At 47.3% G+C, this 18,894-nt stretch overlaps 1 protein-coding gene across 1 annotated transcript in view; it reads left to right on the top strand.

Moving 5' to 3' along the window:
* LOC311117887 (centrosomal protein of 112 kDa-like) overlaps positions 1–18,894 on the top strand; it is a gene marked incomplete at its 5' end in the record, with an annotated part of 59,181 nt that overhangs the window by 16,390 nt on the left and 23,897 nt on the right. The window contains 2 exons of the mRNA XM_084192788.1: positions 9,011–9,073; positions 13,881–14,030. Of these exons, the coding sequence (XP_084048914.1) occupies positions 9,011–9,073; positions 13,881–14,030 (213 nt within the window). The remainder of the gene's footprint in view (positions 1–9,010; positions 9,074–13,880; positions 14,031–18,894) is intronic.

The raw sequence follows: 18,894 nt of genomic DNA on the forward strand, positions 1-18,894 counted from the left end.
TGCGAGTCGTCAGCCCGGCCCGGCCTGTTCCTGCCACTCGCACCAAGCCAGGGGTGCGAGTCGTCAGCCCGGTAAGGCCCGTTGCTGCTCCACGCACCAAACCAGGGGTGCGCATCGTCAGCCCGGTCCGGCCCGTTCCTGCTCCACGCACCAAGCCAAGGGTGCGCATCGTCAGTCCGGTCCGGTCCGTTCCTGCTCCACGTACCAAGCCAGGGGTGTGTGTCGTCAGTCCGGTCCGGCCCGTTCCTGCTCCACGCACCAAGCCAGGGGTGTGCGTCGTCAGTCCGGCACAACCCGTGCCTGGGTCACCGGTGCCTGGTCAGGTACCGGTCAGCTGCTCCACACCGGAGCTGAAGCAATCCGCTCCTACGATGTCCAGTCCAGCTCCAGCCAGCGGGGCCAGACCGGACCAGGGGCGCTACGGGGGGAGTATTGAAGGGTGGTGGTCAAGCCCGGAGCCGGAACCGCCTCCGAGGAGGAATGCCCACCCAGCCCTCCCCTGGTTTGTCTATGTTGAGGCGCGGTCGCAGTCCGCGCCTTTGGGGGGGGGTACTGTCACACCCTGGCTCTGGGGACTCTATATGTTGAGCCAGGGTGTGTAGATTCTATGTATTCTAGTTCTGTGTGGTAGGTCTATGTGTTCTATTTCTATGTTGGCCAGTGTGGTTCTCAATCAGAGGCAACGAGTGTCAGCTGTGGCTGGTTGTCTCTGATTGGGAACCATATTTAAACAGTCTGTTTTCCATTCGTGTTTGTGGGATCTTGTTCCGTTTGGGTTGTGTTTACCGTAGGGCGTCACGTTTTCGTTTTGTTGTTTTGTTCGTGCATTCATTATATAAATAAATATGTTTGCAACTAACGCTGCGCATTGGTCTACTCTCTACGATCTCTCACGGTCTCTCAATCGCATTAATCAAGGCAGACAGCTCCTATCCTGTAGAGAATGTTGTAGATTACAGTCAGTTTGCTTTCGAACACAACTCTGGAGGGATATTTAGAGAGGTGGAGGAAGATGAGATGGAGAAAGAAGAACAGAAAACACAGGGGAAGGTAGAAGAGGAGGAGAGAGAAGAGCATCTTGTACCGCAGCCCTCTGCTTAGCCAAACACCCCCAGGGTCATCTAATGGACAACCCGCAGGTGTTCCGACCCCCGGGGTCATCTAATGGAACAACCCGCAGGTGGTCCGACCGCTTTAAGACGTCAGTGGCCGTCACAGAGAAGCTGATCTACCACAACCCCCCCCCAAATCTGCACACAGATGCATCCATGGACCCCTGTCTAAGCCCCTCTCTGGCCCCCTCTGTCACCCCCTGTCTGCCCCACTAATCCACCTTAATAGAGGTGAGACAGACCTCCCCCTCCCCCTCCCCTCCCAACTCTAGACAGCCTCAAAGAAGAGAGAGAGTTAAAAAGAGAGGGATTTAAAAGGAGAGAGTTAAAAGGAGAGCTCAATATGAAAATCAAACAGTGCAGTCCAGCCCTTCCTCTATAGCTAAGTGGTTCCAACTGATGTAAACATGACAGGAATTGAGTTGGAGAGACTAAGAGATAGCTAGGTAGAAAGAAAAAGATAGAGTTAGAAAGAGATGTTGCTGTCTGAAGGCAGGTAGCCTAGCGTTAAGAGCGCTGGGCTAGTAACCAAAAGGTTGCTGCTTCGAATCTGTCTATGTGCCCTTGAGCAAGGCACTTAACCCTAATTGCTCTGGATAAGAGCGTCTGCTAAATGACTAAAATGTAAACGTAAAGACTGACATTAGCATACGGTCACCCTTACCAAACACAGGACTGAGAAAAGTGTTTGAACACCTAGCTATATCTTGACCATGCATGTACGAAGACACACACACACACACCAGACCAGTGTGTGTACTACCCAGGGTCTCTCTCTCGAGCACTCAATGTCAAACTTTGTTTGTACTACTACCACCATACCTCACGTGTCTGACCCTATTTACCTAGTAGGCCTTTGGTGATGAACACACTGTATGAAGTTAGGCATCACATTACGAGACTCTGCTATGTTATAATGCCTGTAACGGCTTCTCTAATACCAAGCAGACACACCCTCCAAGTCTAAGACAGGCAGATGTGTTCAGGCAATGACTCATCCATGTGTAGACTTGTGTGCGTTCGTGCGATATGTATTAAGTGGGTGCAGCAGTGCCTGTTAGGAGGAACAGTGATGTTGCGGAGAATTTGAACTGACAGAGCCAATGATGGGAGGCTTCTCATTACTGCCATGACACTTCAAGAGGCGCTTACACACACACTCACACACACACACACTTGTACACAGTGATTACAGACAAACAAGCAAATAACATCTCCCGGAGTCCTCTCCCTCGTAAATGTAACCCAAATTGCTGCCAGAGACGTGTGTTAGGTAGATATAGAGGTGTCTGTACCAGTCAGTCACTGTAGTGCACCTAGTGTTGAAAGGCCTATAGATCACTGAGACAACTCATACCTGGGACACCGCTAGTCGTTGTTCTCTCTGTAATGTTTACAAATCAGACTTTCAGTATATGTTTATGTGTCACGCCCTGGCTCTGGGGACTCTTAAATGTTGAGCCAGGGTGTGGATTTCTCTATGTTTAGTTTTCTATGTTTTTTGTTCTAGATCGTTTAAATCTATGTTGGCCAGGGTGGTTCCCAATCAGAGGCAGCTGTAGCTCGTTGTCTCTGATTGGGGACCATACTTAGGCAGCCTGTTGGCACCAGTTAGTTTGTGGGATCTTGATCCGTAAAGGTTTGGTGTGTGTAACCTCAGGACTTCACGTATCGTTGGTTTGTTGTTTTGGTTTTGTTCGTGTGTTAAGTACTAATTAAAGATGTACGCTTATCACGCTGCGCCTTGGTTCCACGAGTCATCAGTCAACGTGCGTGACATTATGTTCTTGTTTATAAGGTCTTTATAATGATCATACCAGTTTGTGACTTCTGTTATAACATGTTATGTAGTATTCATAAAGGCTTTATTAATACTGTATGTATGTACATAAGGTCAGCTGAAGTATAGTGTTAGCAGGTTTTATTTTGGGTTGTTTCATCCGTTTATTAAGTCACCTTGGAGATAACAGTCATATAGAAAGTACCTAGCCCCGACCCTTTATCCGCGCACCTGTCAAACATCACATATTTTCCTCCCACTCTTACTGCAATGACATCACCTGAATGCTAGCCGGCCTCTCGTGAATCTCGTAGTATCATGTCATTTTGTTGTGTTGTCAAAGATTAGCTAAACCCAGATCTCTCTGTCCTGATATTGTTGATTTAAAACATTCCTGAAAAAAAGGTCCATATGGAAGAAATATCCTCCCTTACAGAAAAAAGCACATGAATTTCACATGACCTTATGTGAAGTTAATGTGATAACATGAGACAACATGTAAAAGCAACATGTGATAACATGAAACTACACATGTGAAAGCATGATCTCATGTGAAATAAATGTGACAACATGGAGATGCAAAATAAAAAAATAAAAAAAGTTTTTCACATGTGAAAATGCAATTCCACATGTGAGAGTTAGATTTTCACATGTGAATGCTTTTTTACATGTGAAACTGCAGATTTCAACTGTGAATATGAACATATGTGAACATGTGAGGTGAAAACATGTTATTGTCCTCACATGTGAAAAGGTGGTGTTAACATCAGAACTCTAAATGTAATACATGTGAACAGATTTCACATGTGAACAACTGACCTTACATGTCGCTTTTATTTTATTTTTATTTTTTACCTGTGAAACTTTCTTCTCAACATGTGAAAATGTGATTTCACATGTGTGTTTTTTTGTAAGGGGATGAAATTGTATGGGGTTTTTGAAGTAAGTGGTACACTGTTCAGCTAAAATAGTGTACAAAAGTCTTGAATCACTGACAATTACATTTGACATGATTACTTAGTAATGAATTTTCAATATGACCCCACCTGGGATTCAAACTCAAAATCTCTGGGTTTGGGTACGCTGATCTTTCTGCTGTGCCGCAAAGTCTGTAGCATTCCTCTACACATTCATTGCCTAAAATCTCTGTATTTAGCAAAACAGTGCCATCTGCACTGCTATTTTAGTTATCAGTTAATCTGACTATTCTCTCATCATTGATTTTATTTACTTATTTCAGCAATTTGAGGGGTTTTCTGTGTAGTCTAATGTTGGTGGGGCATATTATTCTGTTTTAATGTTACTCCTGAATCACTCTTATAAATATTTTTTAAAAATCATTGTGTATTTTTACCAAAGCTGAGATTTACAGTGCATTCGGGAAGTATTCAGACCCCTTGGCTTTTTCCACATTTTGTTACATTACAGCCTTATTCTAAAATTGATTAAATTGTTTTTTCCCCCGCTTCAATCTACAAACAATACCCCATAATGACAAATCAAAAACAGGTTTTTAGAAATGTTTGCAAATGTATAAAAAATAAACAACTGAAATATGACATTTACATAAGTATTCAGACCCTTTACTCAGTACTTTGTTGAAGCACCTTTGGTAGTGATTACAGCCTTGAGTCTTCTTGGGTATGACGCTACAAGCTTGGCACACCTGTATTTGGGGAGTTTGTCCCATTCTTCTCTGCAGATCCTCTCAAGCTCTGTCAGGTTGGATGGGGAGTGTCGCTGCACAGCTATTTTCAGGTCTCTCCAGAGATGTTCGATTGGGTTCAAGTCCGGGCTTTGGCTGGGCCACTCACGGGCATTCAGAGACTTGTCCCGAAGCCACTCCTGCGTTTTCTTGGCTGTGTGCTTAGGGTCGTTGTCCTGTTGGAAGGTGAACCTTCACCCAAGTCTGATGTCCTGAGCCCTCTAGAGTTGTTTTTCATCAAGGATCTCTCTGTACTTTGCTCCGTTCATCTTTCCCTCGATCCTGACTAGTCTCCCAGTCCCTGCCGCTGAAAAACATCCCCGCCACATGATGCTGCCACCACCATGCTTCACCGTAGGGATGGTGCCAGGTTTCCTCCAGACGTGACGATTGGCATTCAGGCCAAAGAGTTCAATCTTGGTTTCATCAGACCAGAGAATCTTGTTTCTCATGGTCTGAGAGTCCTTTAGGTGCCTTTTGGCAAACTCCAAGCGGGCTGTCATGTGCTTTTTACTGAGGAGTGGCTTCCGTCTGGCCACTCTACCATAAAGGCCTGATTGGTGGAGTGCTGCAGAGATGGTTGTCCTTCTGGAAGATTCTCCCATCTCCACAGAGGAACTCTGGAGCTCTGTCAGCGTGACTATCACCTCCCTGACCAAGGTCCTTCTCCCCAGATTGCTCAGTTTAGCCAGGTGGCCAGCTCTAGGAAGAGTCTTGGTGGTTCCAAACTTCTTCCATTTAAGAGTGATGGAGGCCACTGTATTCTTTGGGACCTTCAATGCTGCAGACATTTTCTGTTACCCTTCCCCAGATCTGTGCCTCAACACAATCCTCTACGGACAATTCCTTCGACCTCATGGCTTGTTTTTTGCACTGACATGCACTGTCAACTGTGGGACCTTATATAGACAGGTGTGTGCCTTTCTAAATCATGTCCAATCAATTGAATTTACTACAGGTGAACTCCAATCAAGTTGTAGAAACATCTCAAGGATGATCAATGGAAACAGGATGCACCTGAGCTCAATTTCGAGTCTCATAGCAAAGGGTCTGAATACTTATGTAAATAAGGTATTTCTGTTCTTTATTTTTAATAAATCTGCAAAAATGTATACAACTGTTTTTGCTTTGTCATTATGGGGTATTGTGTGTAGATTGATGAGGAAAAAAATTAATTAAATCCATTTTAGAATAAGGCTGTAACGTAACAAAATGTGGGAAAAGTCAATGCACTGTACTTTACTTAAGTCCAACGTGTAGGAATGCGTGAAATCAGTCATTAAAACAGACATGGTGGCGTAGCAGGGAGATCGGAATGCCACGAACTAAGAGATTGTGAGTTCAAATCCCAGTTGAGGACATGTTGAATAATAATTACTGTATAAACATTCATAATGTAATCATGTATGTCAAAGTGTGTCAAATATGTTAAAAGCACTGTTTGTGTGTGTATCCTAACAACACATTTTTGTTCGCAGGGCATCTCCTGTGAAATCTCCTGTAATATATTCACGTGAAAATTTGAATACACATGTGAAAGGTAATGTGATCACATGTGAAATATCATCACTTGAAGTAGGGCTGGGAATTACCAGGGACCTCACGATACGATATTATCACGATACTTAGGTGCAATACTTGGAGTCAAAGTGTCGATATAATATCGCCAAAATAATATCGCGATATGTAACTGTATCAAATTTTTGTTTCCCATCACTGATGTGAAGTTTTCCAAAAACACATGGTTTCACATGTGAAATAAAATGTAACATGTGAAATCATGTGGTTTCTCCATATAGGCTGTCTCTAGGATGTGTGATGTATACAATGCAATAAACGGTATGTGTTTTGTGACTTAGCTAAGGAAACACAAGGAAATGATAAACCTCTGGCAAACCATGATGTGTAGATATTTTCCTAAAGCCGCCTCCTCCTCCTTCTCCTGCAACAATACAATGCCCTATTCCAAGGAAAGAGAAAGAGCAGTACAGCTTGAGCCAGGGTCGGAGCCAAACAACCATAGCTATGTCTAGGTTCCAGTTTGTGTGTCTTTGTCAGGTTGACATTGACTTCCTGTCTGTACCTTGTTGTGTGTGCGTGCGTGTGTGCGTGCGTTGTGTCTATTTCTGTGTGTGTATGCATTGTGAATATTTATTTGTGTGTGTCCGTGCGTATAATGTGTGTCCGTTTGTGTATGTGCATGTCCGTGTGTGTTGTCGTTCTTCTTGCCTTGTGTGTGTTTGTTTGTGTGTGTGTGTGTGTGTGTGTGTGTGTGTGTGTGTGTGTGTGTGTGTGTGTGTGTGTGTGTGTGTGTGTGTGTGTGTGTGTGTGTGTGTGAGAGAGAGAGTGAGAGACTGGCCCAGTTCCAGCTGCAGATTGTTAATTAAGTTCTGGTAAGCGGTGCATGCTCCTGCCTTCAGATCCACTTCCACTGTTCCTCACACACACACTTCAAAGGCAGCCTCAGCCGCTCACCGCTCCACACCAGCCAGGATTATTAAGCGATTGAAGAGTCTGATACGGCCTCAAAGAGCCTTCAGCGCTAAGACGCTTTTGGCAGGCTGCGCAGGTAGTCCGCTTTAAAATACACACACATGCACACACTCTCTCTATACTGTTTCACACAAAAACACACACACAATGACAGACACACACTCCACATACTCACACACCACACACTGCACTCACTCACATATCGTTAGTCTACTTTAGACCTGTGGGTCTTTCTGTGTGCTTAGTTGTCTCAGAACAGAACACTATTCATGTCTACTGGATATAAAGTAGATACCTTTATGCATCAGTATACTGTTTTCCTGTGGTTTTAGATATATATAGTGTTCGCCTATGGGGGGGTTTATGTTTTTCATTAGACATCTAAAACCGTATGTGTGAAAGCAAACACACACACACGTACACACTTAGCCCAACAGTGGACTTTAATCAGGCTGGAGTCAAAGCAGGAACAGTCTATAGCAACAAAGGCAGGCTGGGGGAATGGATGGATGTGTCAGTCTGCCTGTCTGTCAGGTGCAGGAGGAACATTTAAAGGGCCGGCATAGTGTTTTTGTTTTTCTGTCTTTTCTTCTCCTTTATTTCTCTTCTGTCGTTCATTCCTGGCTTTGTTTTCTCTCATCAGCCGGTAAAGCCCCTAGAGAGACAGAGCGAGACAGACGAGAGACGTTCAAAGCCAAACAGACAGACAGGAAGACATACAAGAGCCGTATCCGTGGTGACGGCTACCTGTATCCGTGGTGACAGGTGTGTCCGTTCGACAGCGGGCTGCTGTTCCTTTGCCGTTTGTCAGGAAGTGTTGGGAGCAGGGCCAGGCCCACCGGTGTTGATTCGTTTTTTAGGGGTGCGTTTGCTAGTACAGAGCATTACGGGGCCGTCTGTCTGTTAGTATGTCTGTTTGTCTGTCAGTGCCACCAGGAGAGAGCTGATCTGAAAGGGTGTTTAGACTATACTAATCTGTTGTCAGGACTGACCTGTGGAATCTCCCTGGCCCTCTGTGTTTGAGTCATCCTGTATTTGTACAGTGTTTCAACTTTCAGAGAGAAAGAGAAAGAGAGAGAGAGATAGGGAGTGTTAAAACAGAACCAGTCACAGTGGAGTTGTAGAAAGACCAGACTGACACTGAACCTGCACAGGCATGTCTGTGACATCAGAGCTATATAAAGTTGATATTGAGGGGATATCTCACAGTGCTCTGTACCCTCTCAGTGACAAGTCATAATGTAGAGATAGTCTGGTTGCTTATTGTGAAATCTCTATGTATGGTTCTAGCTGGCTGTTAATGCCTTTTCCAAGTGGACGAAGAATAAAACCCAGAAAGCACAACTCAAAAACACTCCCGTCTGTCTGCCTTTATCACATTTTGCATGTCTGTCAATCTGTCCTTCCGTCCGCCTGTCCGTCTGTCTGTTTCCATCTGTCTGTCCGTCTGCCTTTAACACATTGTGTCTGTTTGTCTGTATGTTCCTCCTCCATGTTGTGTCTCCCCTGCCCCAGTTTCCTTCTGTTTTTCCCTGATAATTGGCAGCCGTGGCTGATTTCTCCCTCTTCCTGTTAAGTGATGAATAGTTGGCAGGGCATCAGAGGGAGCGGTGTGCCCGCCGGGCCACTCACTGGCTGCTGCTGCCACAGGGGCGTCGAGCCTGGCACCGTTCCCAGAGTAACGCCAGCCCAGCGACAGGCAGGCAGGGGGACACACTGCCAAGAGACAGGGGTCAACGGCTGTGTACGTGTGTGCGTTTGTGTGTGTGTGTGTGTGCACTTCCTACAAACAGGTCCAATTTTACAACTCTCACTGTCTTTCAATCTCTTTCTCTCTCTCTCTTTCCCTCTATATCTCTCGTGTGTGTCTGTATGCATATCTCTTTGTCACTCTCTCCCTCTCTCCACTTTGTGTTGCAGACGACCAGTAGACTGAAGCATATCGAGAAGGAATACGGTCAGAAGCTTGCCAAGTCTGCTCAGGTAAACACTTCTCTTCCTCTTTTTGGCCTTTTTTTGGGGAAGATTTGTTTGTAAAGAGCAAACAAACGTTCAGCGGGGAGCTATGAGAAAAAAATATACACTCCTCCCTTCCCTCCCTGCTTAAACACACACACACTTTTACAACAGACACATACACATATACCACAAGTTTAACATAATGCTGCAGACAAATGAATCTACATATAAAAATGTCTAAGCTCTACCTCCTAGGTTTTTGTCTTCTTCTTCTGTTCCTCTCTTTCATGTCTTTGTGTAACATCCAGAGGCGTCGGAGGCGAGGGTTAGCCAGGCTTTGGTCCAGGTGGTGTGGAAACCTGGCCCAGTTAGTTAGCCAGGTTTTATAACCAAGACTTTACTGTTTGATTCTAGTTGTTTCACAATGTTCATATTTGCCTTTAAGCCATATGTAGAATCCTATTTATGTAGATGCAACGCCTCGCATACAGCAATACGGAACCCAGGTGGGATTGGCTGGAAGATATGAGGGTTTTAGGTAACTTTTAGGTGCCTCACACACACACACGCATGCACACACACACACACACAAACACACACATGCTCACGCACACACTTGTTCTCTCTCCCCCCCCTCTCTGTCTCTCCCTCTCTGCCCCTCCCCTCCCCTGGCCATGACGTCAGGAGGAGTTTTGTTTGAAGGTTCTCCTCTCCTCTGGCTGGGACCACATGTTTAACATTAAACCTAATCTCCTCAGACTGAGAGCAGTTAAAGCCAGAGGAACTCTCCTCTCTGCTCATGAATCAAAACCACCAGACCATTCCTCCTCTCCTCCATTCTTCCCCCCATTCTACCCTTTCTCTCTCTCTCTCTCTCTCTCTCGTCTCGCTCTGTTTGGACATGTGGGATGCTTTAAAGCTACAGTCTGAGATTTGTTTTTTAAGCAAAAATATAAAGAATTGAAATGAAACAGATTCCTAGATTCCAGACTGTGGCTTCAAACGCCTTTAGCTGTGCAGTATAAAATACCCTAAAACACAAATCACTGTTTATGTTTGAAAACAAAGAAGATTAGATCTATCCCAATCTGAAAAAATAAGGGGGTAAAATATCACATTCTACCACAGGCTGTAATTGCTACATCATTACCTTAGAAGAAACGATTCAAAGAGGGACCATTTTTTGTCTTTCTCTCTCTCTCTCTCTCTCTCTCTCTCTCTCTCTCTCTCTCTCTCTCTCTGTCTTTTTCAATCCCCCTGTTTTGGGTCCACTTTCGACGGCGGCAGCGTTGAGTTGAAAGCGAGGTTGACAAGCAGATGTTGTGAGAAAACAGGAGCTTATGAAGTTGCACAATGCCCCCGACATCAAACGTGTCTCGGGTGGTAGTTGAAAGTTCACTCTGTGTTTACTCGTCTTTGCTATGTGGCGAGGTAAAGTTTCCGTCAACAGAGGCTGCAAAAGATTAATCCTCTGTTTTGAAGGGGCGCAACCAACGCTCACATGAGTTCAACTTAACACCCTTCCTCTGCATTCTGTTGCTGAAAACTCCAGTTCCCATGTGTTCGACATTGACAAAACACAACGCTCTAAGGACATTATACATGCATGTGTTTTTTTCTATGTTAAGACCATATTAATGCATGCTATTTGTTGGTATTTGTAGCGTGTGTTAACGTGTGTTAGCGGCTTGACTTTCAAAGGCGTTTTGGAGGGACTAAAGAGGTTTTAATTCATAGGAGCCCTGGGGGCAACTGGATCTAATGTAAACAGAGGGCCTTTGAACCTTGGAGGCTGCCCTCACTGTGTAACCCCTAAGTGTCTGTCAGAGGTCATCGCGCTCTCTCTCGCAGGGAGAGCACTGTAGCATGGGTTGTAGTATCCCAATTAAAATTTACCAAGCCGCCATACATTATCCTGAGGGGACTAGGGTAGACACATGCAGTGTGAATGCACGCACACACAACACGCACACACACACACAGTGTGAATAAACACACACCACACATACAACACACACAACACACACACACAGGGTCCTTTGAGCTTCGTTAATTAGCGTCTCTGAAATCCGGGCTGCTTAATCGTCTTGCTGAGCGTGGCCTTCCTGAGCGACCTCTGAACCCAGCCCTGTTTGTTTCTCTTCTCTAGTTAATGATGAGGCAACAGTGGGGGTCCCCGGAGCTCCCCCAGCCCTTTATCTCAACACTGCTGCTGGTTGAACATGGGAAAGGCTTGTAATAACAACTTAAATACAGTTAGGAGCTGGAAACACACATCTTTACTACTATTATTATTATTTCATGCATAGAAGTACTTAACATCCTAGTAGAATCAGGCAATAACTGAAAGAGAAATGGTTTAAATGACAATAATGCCCTTCTGGGTATTATTTAACTATTTGTTGTTTCTGATCTGGGAGTGCGTCAGTTCACGTGTTTTTTTTATCATTCTTGTTAACGCCCTAGTGAGTTAATTGTGTTGCACTATGCAGTTTGCCTGTCATAGAGGACCGATAAACGGCCAGCAACTGCCTTTCATTCTGTAAGTTCACTTTGAGGTGAGGTAGACCCAGCCTAAACAGAGCTACCAACCAGCCTGTGAAATTAAAGACGGCCTGTTCAGGCCAATTACAGTAGAGTACAGTCAGATGAAGCCCTCGATATGAGACTAGGTATAAAGGTACAGGAATAACGAGAAAGACAGGGTTAGTGAGTCATTATATCACTCCAGGCTACAGACGAGATGCTAGAGAATCTATATGGCAAAATAATTATTACGCCCAGAACTGATGTTCCTATAATAATGGGCCATTTGTTGCTTTCATGTGGCTGGCCCCGCTGACTAAATAACCCTAATCTCTCCCTCTGCGGTCGGCTAAGGCGCTCATTCCCATAACTCCCACTCAATGAGAGGATTCCAGTAAGACTGTTGAACGAAGAGTTGAGTTGAACTAATGCACAGTAAACAATTATCTATCTGTCTGTCTGTCTGTCTAGCCCAGCGCGAGCGGTTCAACTGGCCTGAGAGAGCAGTTTTCTCTTTTCATATTTTTTCTCTCTCTTTCTCTCTACCTTCTCTCTTCTCTCTCTCCTCTCTTCTCCCTCCTCTTCTCTCTCCCGGCTGTGGCTTCAATAGAATGTTCATTTTGACTGGAGTATTTCAAAGCTACTGCTGCTCCCTTTCACCTTGGTGTGTACCAGTTCTCCAACACAACCTCACTCTGCTCTTCACAAAGATAGGAGCTTTCTTCCTCCTCTCTCCATCTCTGCCTCTCTCTCTCTCTGTCTGTCTGTCTGCCTTTCTCTCGCTCTCTTTCTTTCTGTCGATTTCTCTCTTTTTCTCAGGACAGACAGAGAACTGTGAGAACATTAATAATGGCTGAGACTATAGTTGCTGAGACACACCATTGACAGACACTAAACTAATGGTGTCTGTTCTTTAGGGTACAGTATATACTGTACCTATAGTAACTAAACAAGAGATACATTTCGGTCTCCCACAGTGTTCTACTCAGTAAAACCTTAACAGATAATGACATCATGTTGTTAGGGAATATGTTAAGTATTTCGTATACGGCTCCAACAAGTTGTGTGTTTTGATGTTAATGCATTTGTCTGCTGCCCACACTCTCTCTTGCATTAGCATCAAAACTCCTGTTCCATTTAGACTCAACTAAACGCTTCCTGAAATGGAAATCGGTTCAAAACAACAGCAACAAACAGGTTATGTCACTGAAGGAAAAACACCAAGGACTGGACTGAACTGTACTGTACAGAGCACTAGAGACCTGGACCTAGGACTGAACTGTACTGTATTGTACAGAGCACTAGGGACCTGGACTGAACTGTACTGTACAGAGTACTAGGGACCTGGACCTAGGACTGAACTGTACTGTACTGTATAGAGCACTAGGGACCTGGACCTAGGACTGAACTGTACTGTACTGTATAGAGCACTAGGGACCTGGACCTAGGACTGAACTGTACTGTACTGTATATAGCACTAGGGACCTGGACCTAGGACTGAACTGTACTGTACTGTACAGAGCACTAGGGACCTGGACCTAGGACTGAACTGTACTGTACTGTATAGAGCACTAGGGACCTGGACCTAGGACTGAACTGTACTGTATAGAGTACTAGAGACCTGGACCTAGGACTAAACTGTACTGTACAGAGCACTAGGGACCTGGACCTAGGACTGAACTGTACTGTACAGAGCACTAGGGACCTGGACCTAGGACTAAACTGTACTGTACAGAGCACTAGGGACCTGGACCTAGGACTGAACTGTACTGTACAGAGTACTAGGGACCTGGACCTAGGACTGAACTGTACTGTACAGAGCACTAGGGACCTGGACCTAGGACTAAACTGTACTGTACAGAGCACTAGGGACCTGGACCTAGGACTGAACTGTACTGTACAGAGCACTAGAGACCTGGACCTAGGACTGAACTATACTGTACAGAGCACTAGGGACCTGGACCTAGGACTGAACTGTACTGTACAGAGCACTAAGGACCTGGACCTAGGACTTGGCTAATCAATTCCAATTTGGTATTCAATGACAAATAAAATTATCTTGAGGTCAGTTCAGGAGTCACCAACCATGACCCCCAGAGTCAGTTGTTAGAGTGTGTTTATATTGTCTGTGTCATATGGGGATGTATCAATATCAACCCTCTTGGAATGGTGTTCCCCAGGGTTCACTGTTGTCCCTTCTCAATTTGTCTCTCCCTCTCTCATCCCAACCCATCTCTCACCCCCTTCTCTCTCTCCCTCTCCCTCTCCCATCTAATATTTTTCTCTCTCCTCCCTCTCTCCATAGTTGATAGCAGAGCTGCAGACGTCAGTGTGTGATGCTAAGGAGGAGGCGTTGCGGCAGCAGCAGGAGAAGGAGCGACAGCTGAAGGAGGCTACAGCTCACTGGGATGATGAGAGGAGGCAGATGAGCCGCCATGCAGACACTAAGAGCAAGGTAAAGTTTCATGGACAGTCTGCAAAGGACACTACTATATAGTACCCATGAATGGTGCACGCCACAAAGTCTGTTAAAGACTACAAAGTGCACACTACTGACCCTAAAGGTAAAGGATAACTTTTGCTGAAAAACAGCAAGTGAGAGAACATGGGTAAGTTGACATATAAATACATCCCAAGATTTACGCACATTGGTTGAGAGAGCGGAAGGGGATAATTGCAAGAGTGAGCCCATAGGTTGAACAGCCAGCGTGAGGAATGTGCATTGCTGTGCCGTGCTTATATGCTAGAGGTAAATAGGTGAATGACATTCCACACATGGCTAACAGGACAGAGGAGGAGAAACAAGACGCTATGCTGATGATACGTTTGTATTAATTCCCACAATGCCCCTAGAATATGAAACAAAGTTAATTATGTTCTGCTTACTGGATGAAGTGAAACAAGCATTCAGGCCGGCCTTCCTGATTCAGGCCAGCCTTCCTTTCATAAACTACATTACACTGTGTTGGTGGTTGCTGAAGCCCTCAGTCCTCCTGGCCCCCCTCAGTGGCTGAGTCCCAGGGAGGGGCCGACTGGCAGTCCAGCCCAGACACACTCAGTGCCCCGGTCTGGCCAGGAGACTTTTATAGACTAGACACAAGTCCCCTCTCCTTTGTGAGAGGGCTTTAAACCTGGGGTCACAGTTGAAATGTATGTGCTTTGTCATTTTTTATGATGGGTTTCATCTCTAACCCCCATACTCTGACATACACACACACGCTAACCCCCATAGTCTCTCTCACACACACAGATGCACACACACTCCTGGGTTTGGTGGTTGGGAGGCTCTTTAAGTGGCTCGTATGTTCTCTGTCTGGGGTGAGGCAGACCTTTAAATCAGCCTGCTACTGCTGCAGCACTCTTTATTTAGCTCGCTGAGCAACCCCTCTCTTTATCCCTTCTTTTTCCCTTCTTCCTTTGAAGTTATTTCCATTCCTTCTCTCTCCTTCCTCATTCCTTCCTAGTCTCTGTACTCCTTACACATTTTACAAATTCCATCCATCTGCCGTGGATGTCTGGGGTTTGTTCAATAGGGGTTACAGATAGATACATAGAATGATTGTTTTTTATGTGAACTTGAGAACAGTGGGTCCATTCTGTACAGAGCATTTCTGTATTCAACACCTTATCGGATAAACCTCTGCACCGTTCGAATAAAAGGCATGAAGCATTCAAATAACGTTCCTGCAATGTTCTACCCAGCTGAACTAGCCCCTATACAGGATCAGTTATTTGAACTGTGACTTGAAACTCCAGTAGCCAAACAATGACACTGTGGTAGTTGTCTGGGTGTGTCTCTCTCTAGTTTAATTGACTGTTGTGTCTGGGACGGAGGTTTGTTTTTAAAGGGTGACCCTCTCTGCACTGTTTGTGGGAGCAGACTTCCATATAAATCCTCTTTCCTCCAGACACTCAGTCCCCACTCTGCCCTGTAGCCAAGTGAGGGGCACTCATTCCTGGGTAGGATCCGCGGGAGGCCGGCCTGCCCCGGGTTAAATAAGCCACCCCGGCGGCTCCGCACCACCACACCTAGAATGTGAGAAATGCCACGTCTTCTGTTGCAATCCAAACACCTCTGTGACTGACTGACAGTGTGGGGTAATAAAGGACTGGTCCAGTCTCTGCCCCTGGTGTCTGGATACGCCTGGTGGTGTAGCTTTCTCACATTCCAGCTATACACACACTCATACACATTACCCCTCTCTCTCTCTCTCTCTCTCTCTCTCTCTCTCTCCTCTCTCTCTCTCTCTCTCTCTCTCTCTCTCTCTCTCTCTCTCTCTCTCTCTCTCTCTCTCTCTCTCTCTCTCTCTCTCTCTCTCTCTCTCTCTCTCACTCACTCACTCACTCACTCATTCACTCACTCACAACATCTCCCACAATCTCCCTGTGTGTGTATGAGGCAGCAGCCCGGCTGTGTGTGTGTGTGTGTGTCTCCTATCTCCAGTGTTAGCAGGAGACAGCTCTGTCTATTATCTATCTCCTCATTATTACCATCCCCCAGTTCTTAACCACCCACTAATGAGCCTCCAATTAACCAATGACTTGTTGATTAAAGTCCAGACGCCACAGAGAATGAGAGGAGGGAGGGGGAGAGAGAGGGGTGAAACATCGAGCAGTAGAGAGAGAGGGGACAGAGAGTGTGTGTGTGTGTGTGTGTGTGTGTGTGTGGAGCGCGGAGTTGGTCTTTGGCCCGTTTGGTGGCGGTGGAACTATCGCGTCGCCCGCTGCTCACTTCAAAGGCTGGATTATGAAAGCTGATGAGGGCTGAAGACAATGGTGCCGGGAAGAAAATAACATCAAAGTGGCGGTGGAGACATTTGAATGTAATAATCCCAAAACAGTTGTTGTTGCGGATGTGCTCTTTGGTATCATATGTCCCTTCTCTCCTCTCTGACTAGATTAAACTGCTTTTAGCCTTGTTATAATTTAGTACCACTGTCTCCACGGCCGTAACCTCTAAAGAGAGGACGGGGAAATGGGCATCTCATGGATATTTCATGAACCAGGTGTTGATCATAGTCTGCCTGTTCTGTGTGGATCCAGAGGACCACAGGCCAGATACAAACTGTGTCAGACATGACCACACAGGATGTTTTGTAAGGACCCCTCCACATTGATTTGACCAGAAGATCTGAGCGGTGCCAAGTAGCAGCTCTGTTATGGCAAGACACAATGATAGAAGTCATAATAAATCTAGATCCTGATAAAGAGATTAGTCTTCTCATCCCTGTTCTAACTTCCTCCCTCTCACTGAGTCTGGACTCTCACTCCACACACACCCTCCCTCCTCCTCCCCTCTGATCCCGGAACCACCGGTCATTAGCACTAATTGGCTGGCCCAAACAACAGGTTATGTAATTATTACGACACCCTTATGTAGGCCACATTTACATTTTAGTCATTTAGCGATTTACAGTAGTGAGTGCATACATTCTCCATTGTCACGATCGTCGTTAAGAGAGGAGGACCAAGGCGCAGCGTGATGAACGAACATGTTTATTTATCATTAGCGATAAACACGGACAGTAAACAAAAACAACAAACGACTCGTAACGTCCTAGGTAACATAGACCAACACGGAACAAGAACCCACAAACACAAAGGGAAAACAGACAGTTTAAATATGGCTCCCAATCAGAGACAACCAGCCCCAGCTGACACTCGTTGCCTCTGATTGGGAGTCACTCTAGCCAACATAGAAATATAACACATAGAAAGAACACACCCTGGCTCAACATATAGAGTCCCAGAGCCAGGGTGTTACAGTACCCCCCCCCCCCTAAAGGTGCGGACTGCGACCGCGCCTCAACTAGAGCAAAACAGGGGAGGGCTGGGTGGGCATTCCTCCTCGGCGGCAGTTCTGGCTCCGGCCTTGCCCACCACCCTCCAATAAACCCCCCATAGCGCCCCTGGTCCGGTCTGGCCCCGCTGGCTGGAGCTGAACTGGACGTAGCAGGAGCGGTTAGCTTCAGCTCCGTAGTGGAGCAGTTGACCGGTACCCTACCAGGCACCGGTGACCCAGGCACGGGTTGTGCTGGACTGACGACGCGCACCCCTGGCTTGGTGCGTGGAGCCGGAACGGGCCGGACCGGGCTGACGACTCGCACCCCTGGCTTGGTGCGTGGAGTAGGAACGGGCCGGACCGGGCTGACGACTCGCACCCCTGGCTTGGTGCGTGGAGTAGGAACGGGCCGAACCGGGCTGACGACTCGCACCCCTGGCTTGGTGCGTGGAGTAGGAACAGGCCGGACCGGGCTGGCGACGCACACCGTAGGCTTGGTGCGAGGAGCAGGGACAGGCCGGACCGGGCTGGCGACGCACACCGTAGGCTTGGTGCGTGGAGCAGGGACAGGCCGGACCGGGCTGGCGACGCACACCGTAGGCTTGGTGCGAGGAGCAGGGACAGGCCGGACCGGGCTGGCGACGCACACCGTAGGCTTGGTGCGTGGAGCAGGGACAGGCCGGACCGGGCTGGCGACGCACACCGTAGGCTTGGTGCGAGGAGCAGGGACAGGCCGGACCGGGCTGGCGACGCACACCGTAGGCTTGGTGCGAGGAGCAGGGACAGGCCGGACCGGGCTGGCGACGCACACCGTAGGCTTGGTGCGTGGAGCAGGGACAGGCCGGACCGGGCTGGCGACGCACACCGTAGGCTTGGTGCGAGGAGCAGGGACAGGCCGGACCGGGCTGGCGACGCACACCGTAGGCTTGGTGCGAGGAGCAGGGACAGGCCGGACCGGGCTGGCGACGCACACCGTAGGCTTGGTGCGTGGAGCAGGGACAGGCCGGACCGGGCTGGCGACGCACACCGTAGGCTTGGTGCGTGGAGCAGGGACAGGCCGGACCGGGCTGGCGACGCACACCGTAGGCTTGGTGCGAGGAGCAGGGACAGGCCGGGCCGGGCTGTGGAGACGGATAGGAGACCTGGAGTGAAGAGCTGCCACAACCCGTCCTGGCTGAATGCCTACCCTCACACACTCTGTGTGAGGCATCAGCACAGGACGTACAGGGCTGTGTATCCGTACTGGCATAACAGCACGTGACACTGGCGCAGGATATCCGGGACCGAGGAGAGGCACTGGAGGCCACGAGCGCTGAGCCGGCACACTCCGTCCTGGCTGCATGCCCACCTTCGCACAACACGTGCGGGGTGCTCGCACAGGACGTACAGGACTATGCCGGACCACTCGTGGCACAGAACTCCGCTCCGCATACCGCGGAACCTGCCCAGTCCCATGCTGCCATGCCTGAGTACGGGAAGTTGGTTCCGCTCTCCATCCAGGCTCCGCCAACCTGCCTTCTGGCCCCCCAAACCTGGT

Source organism: Coregonus lavaretus (assembly GCF_964263955.1).
Source record: "Coregonus lavaretus genome assembly, contig: HAP1_SCAFFOLD_1543, whole genome shotgun sequence".
NCBI lineage: Eukaryota > Metazoa > Chordata > Actinopteri > Salmoniformes > Salmonidae > Coregonus > Coregonus lavaretus.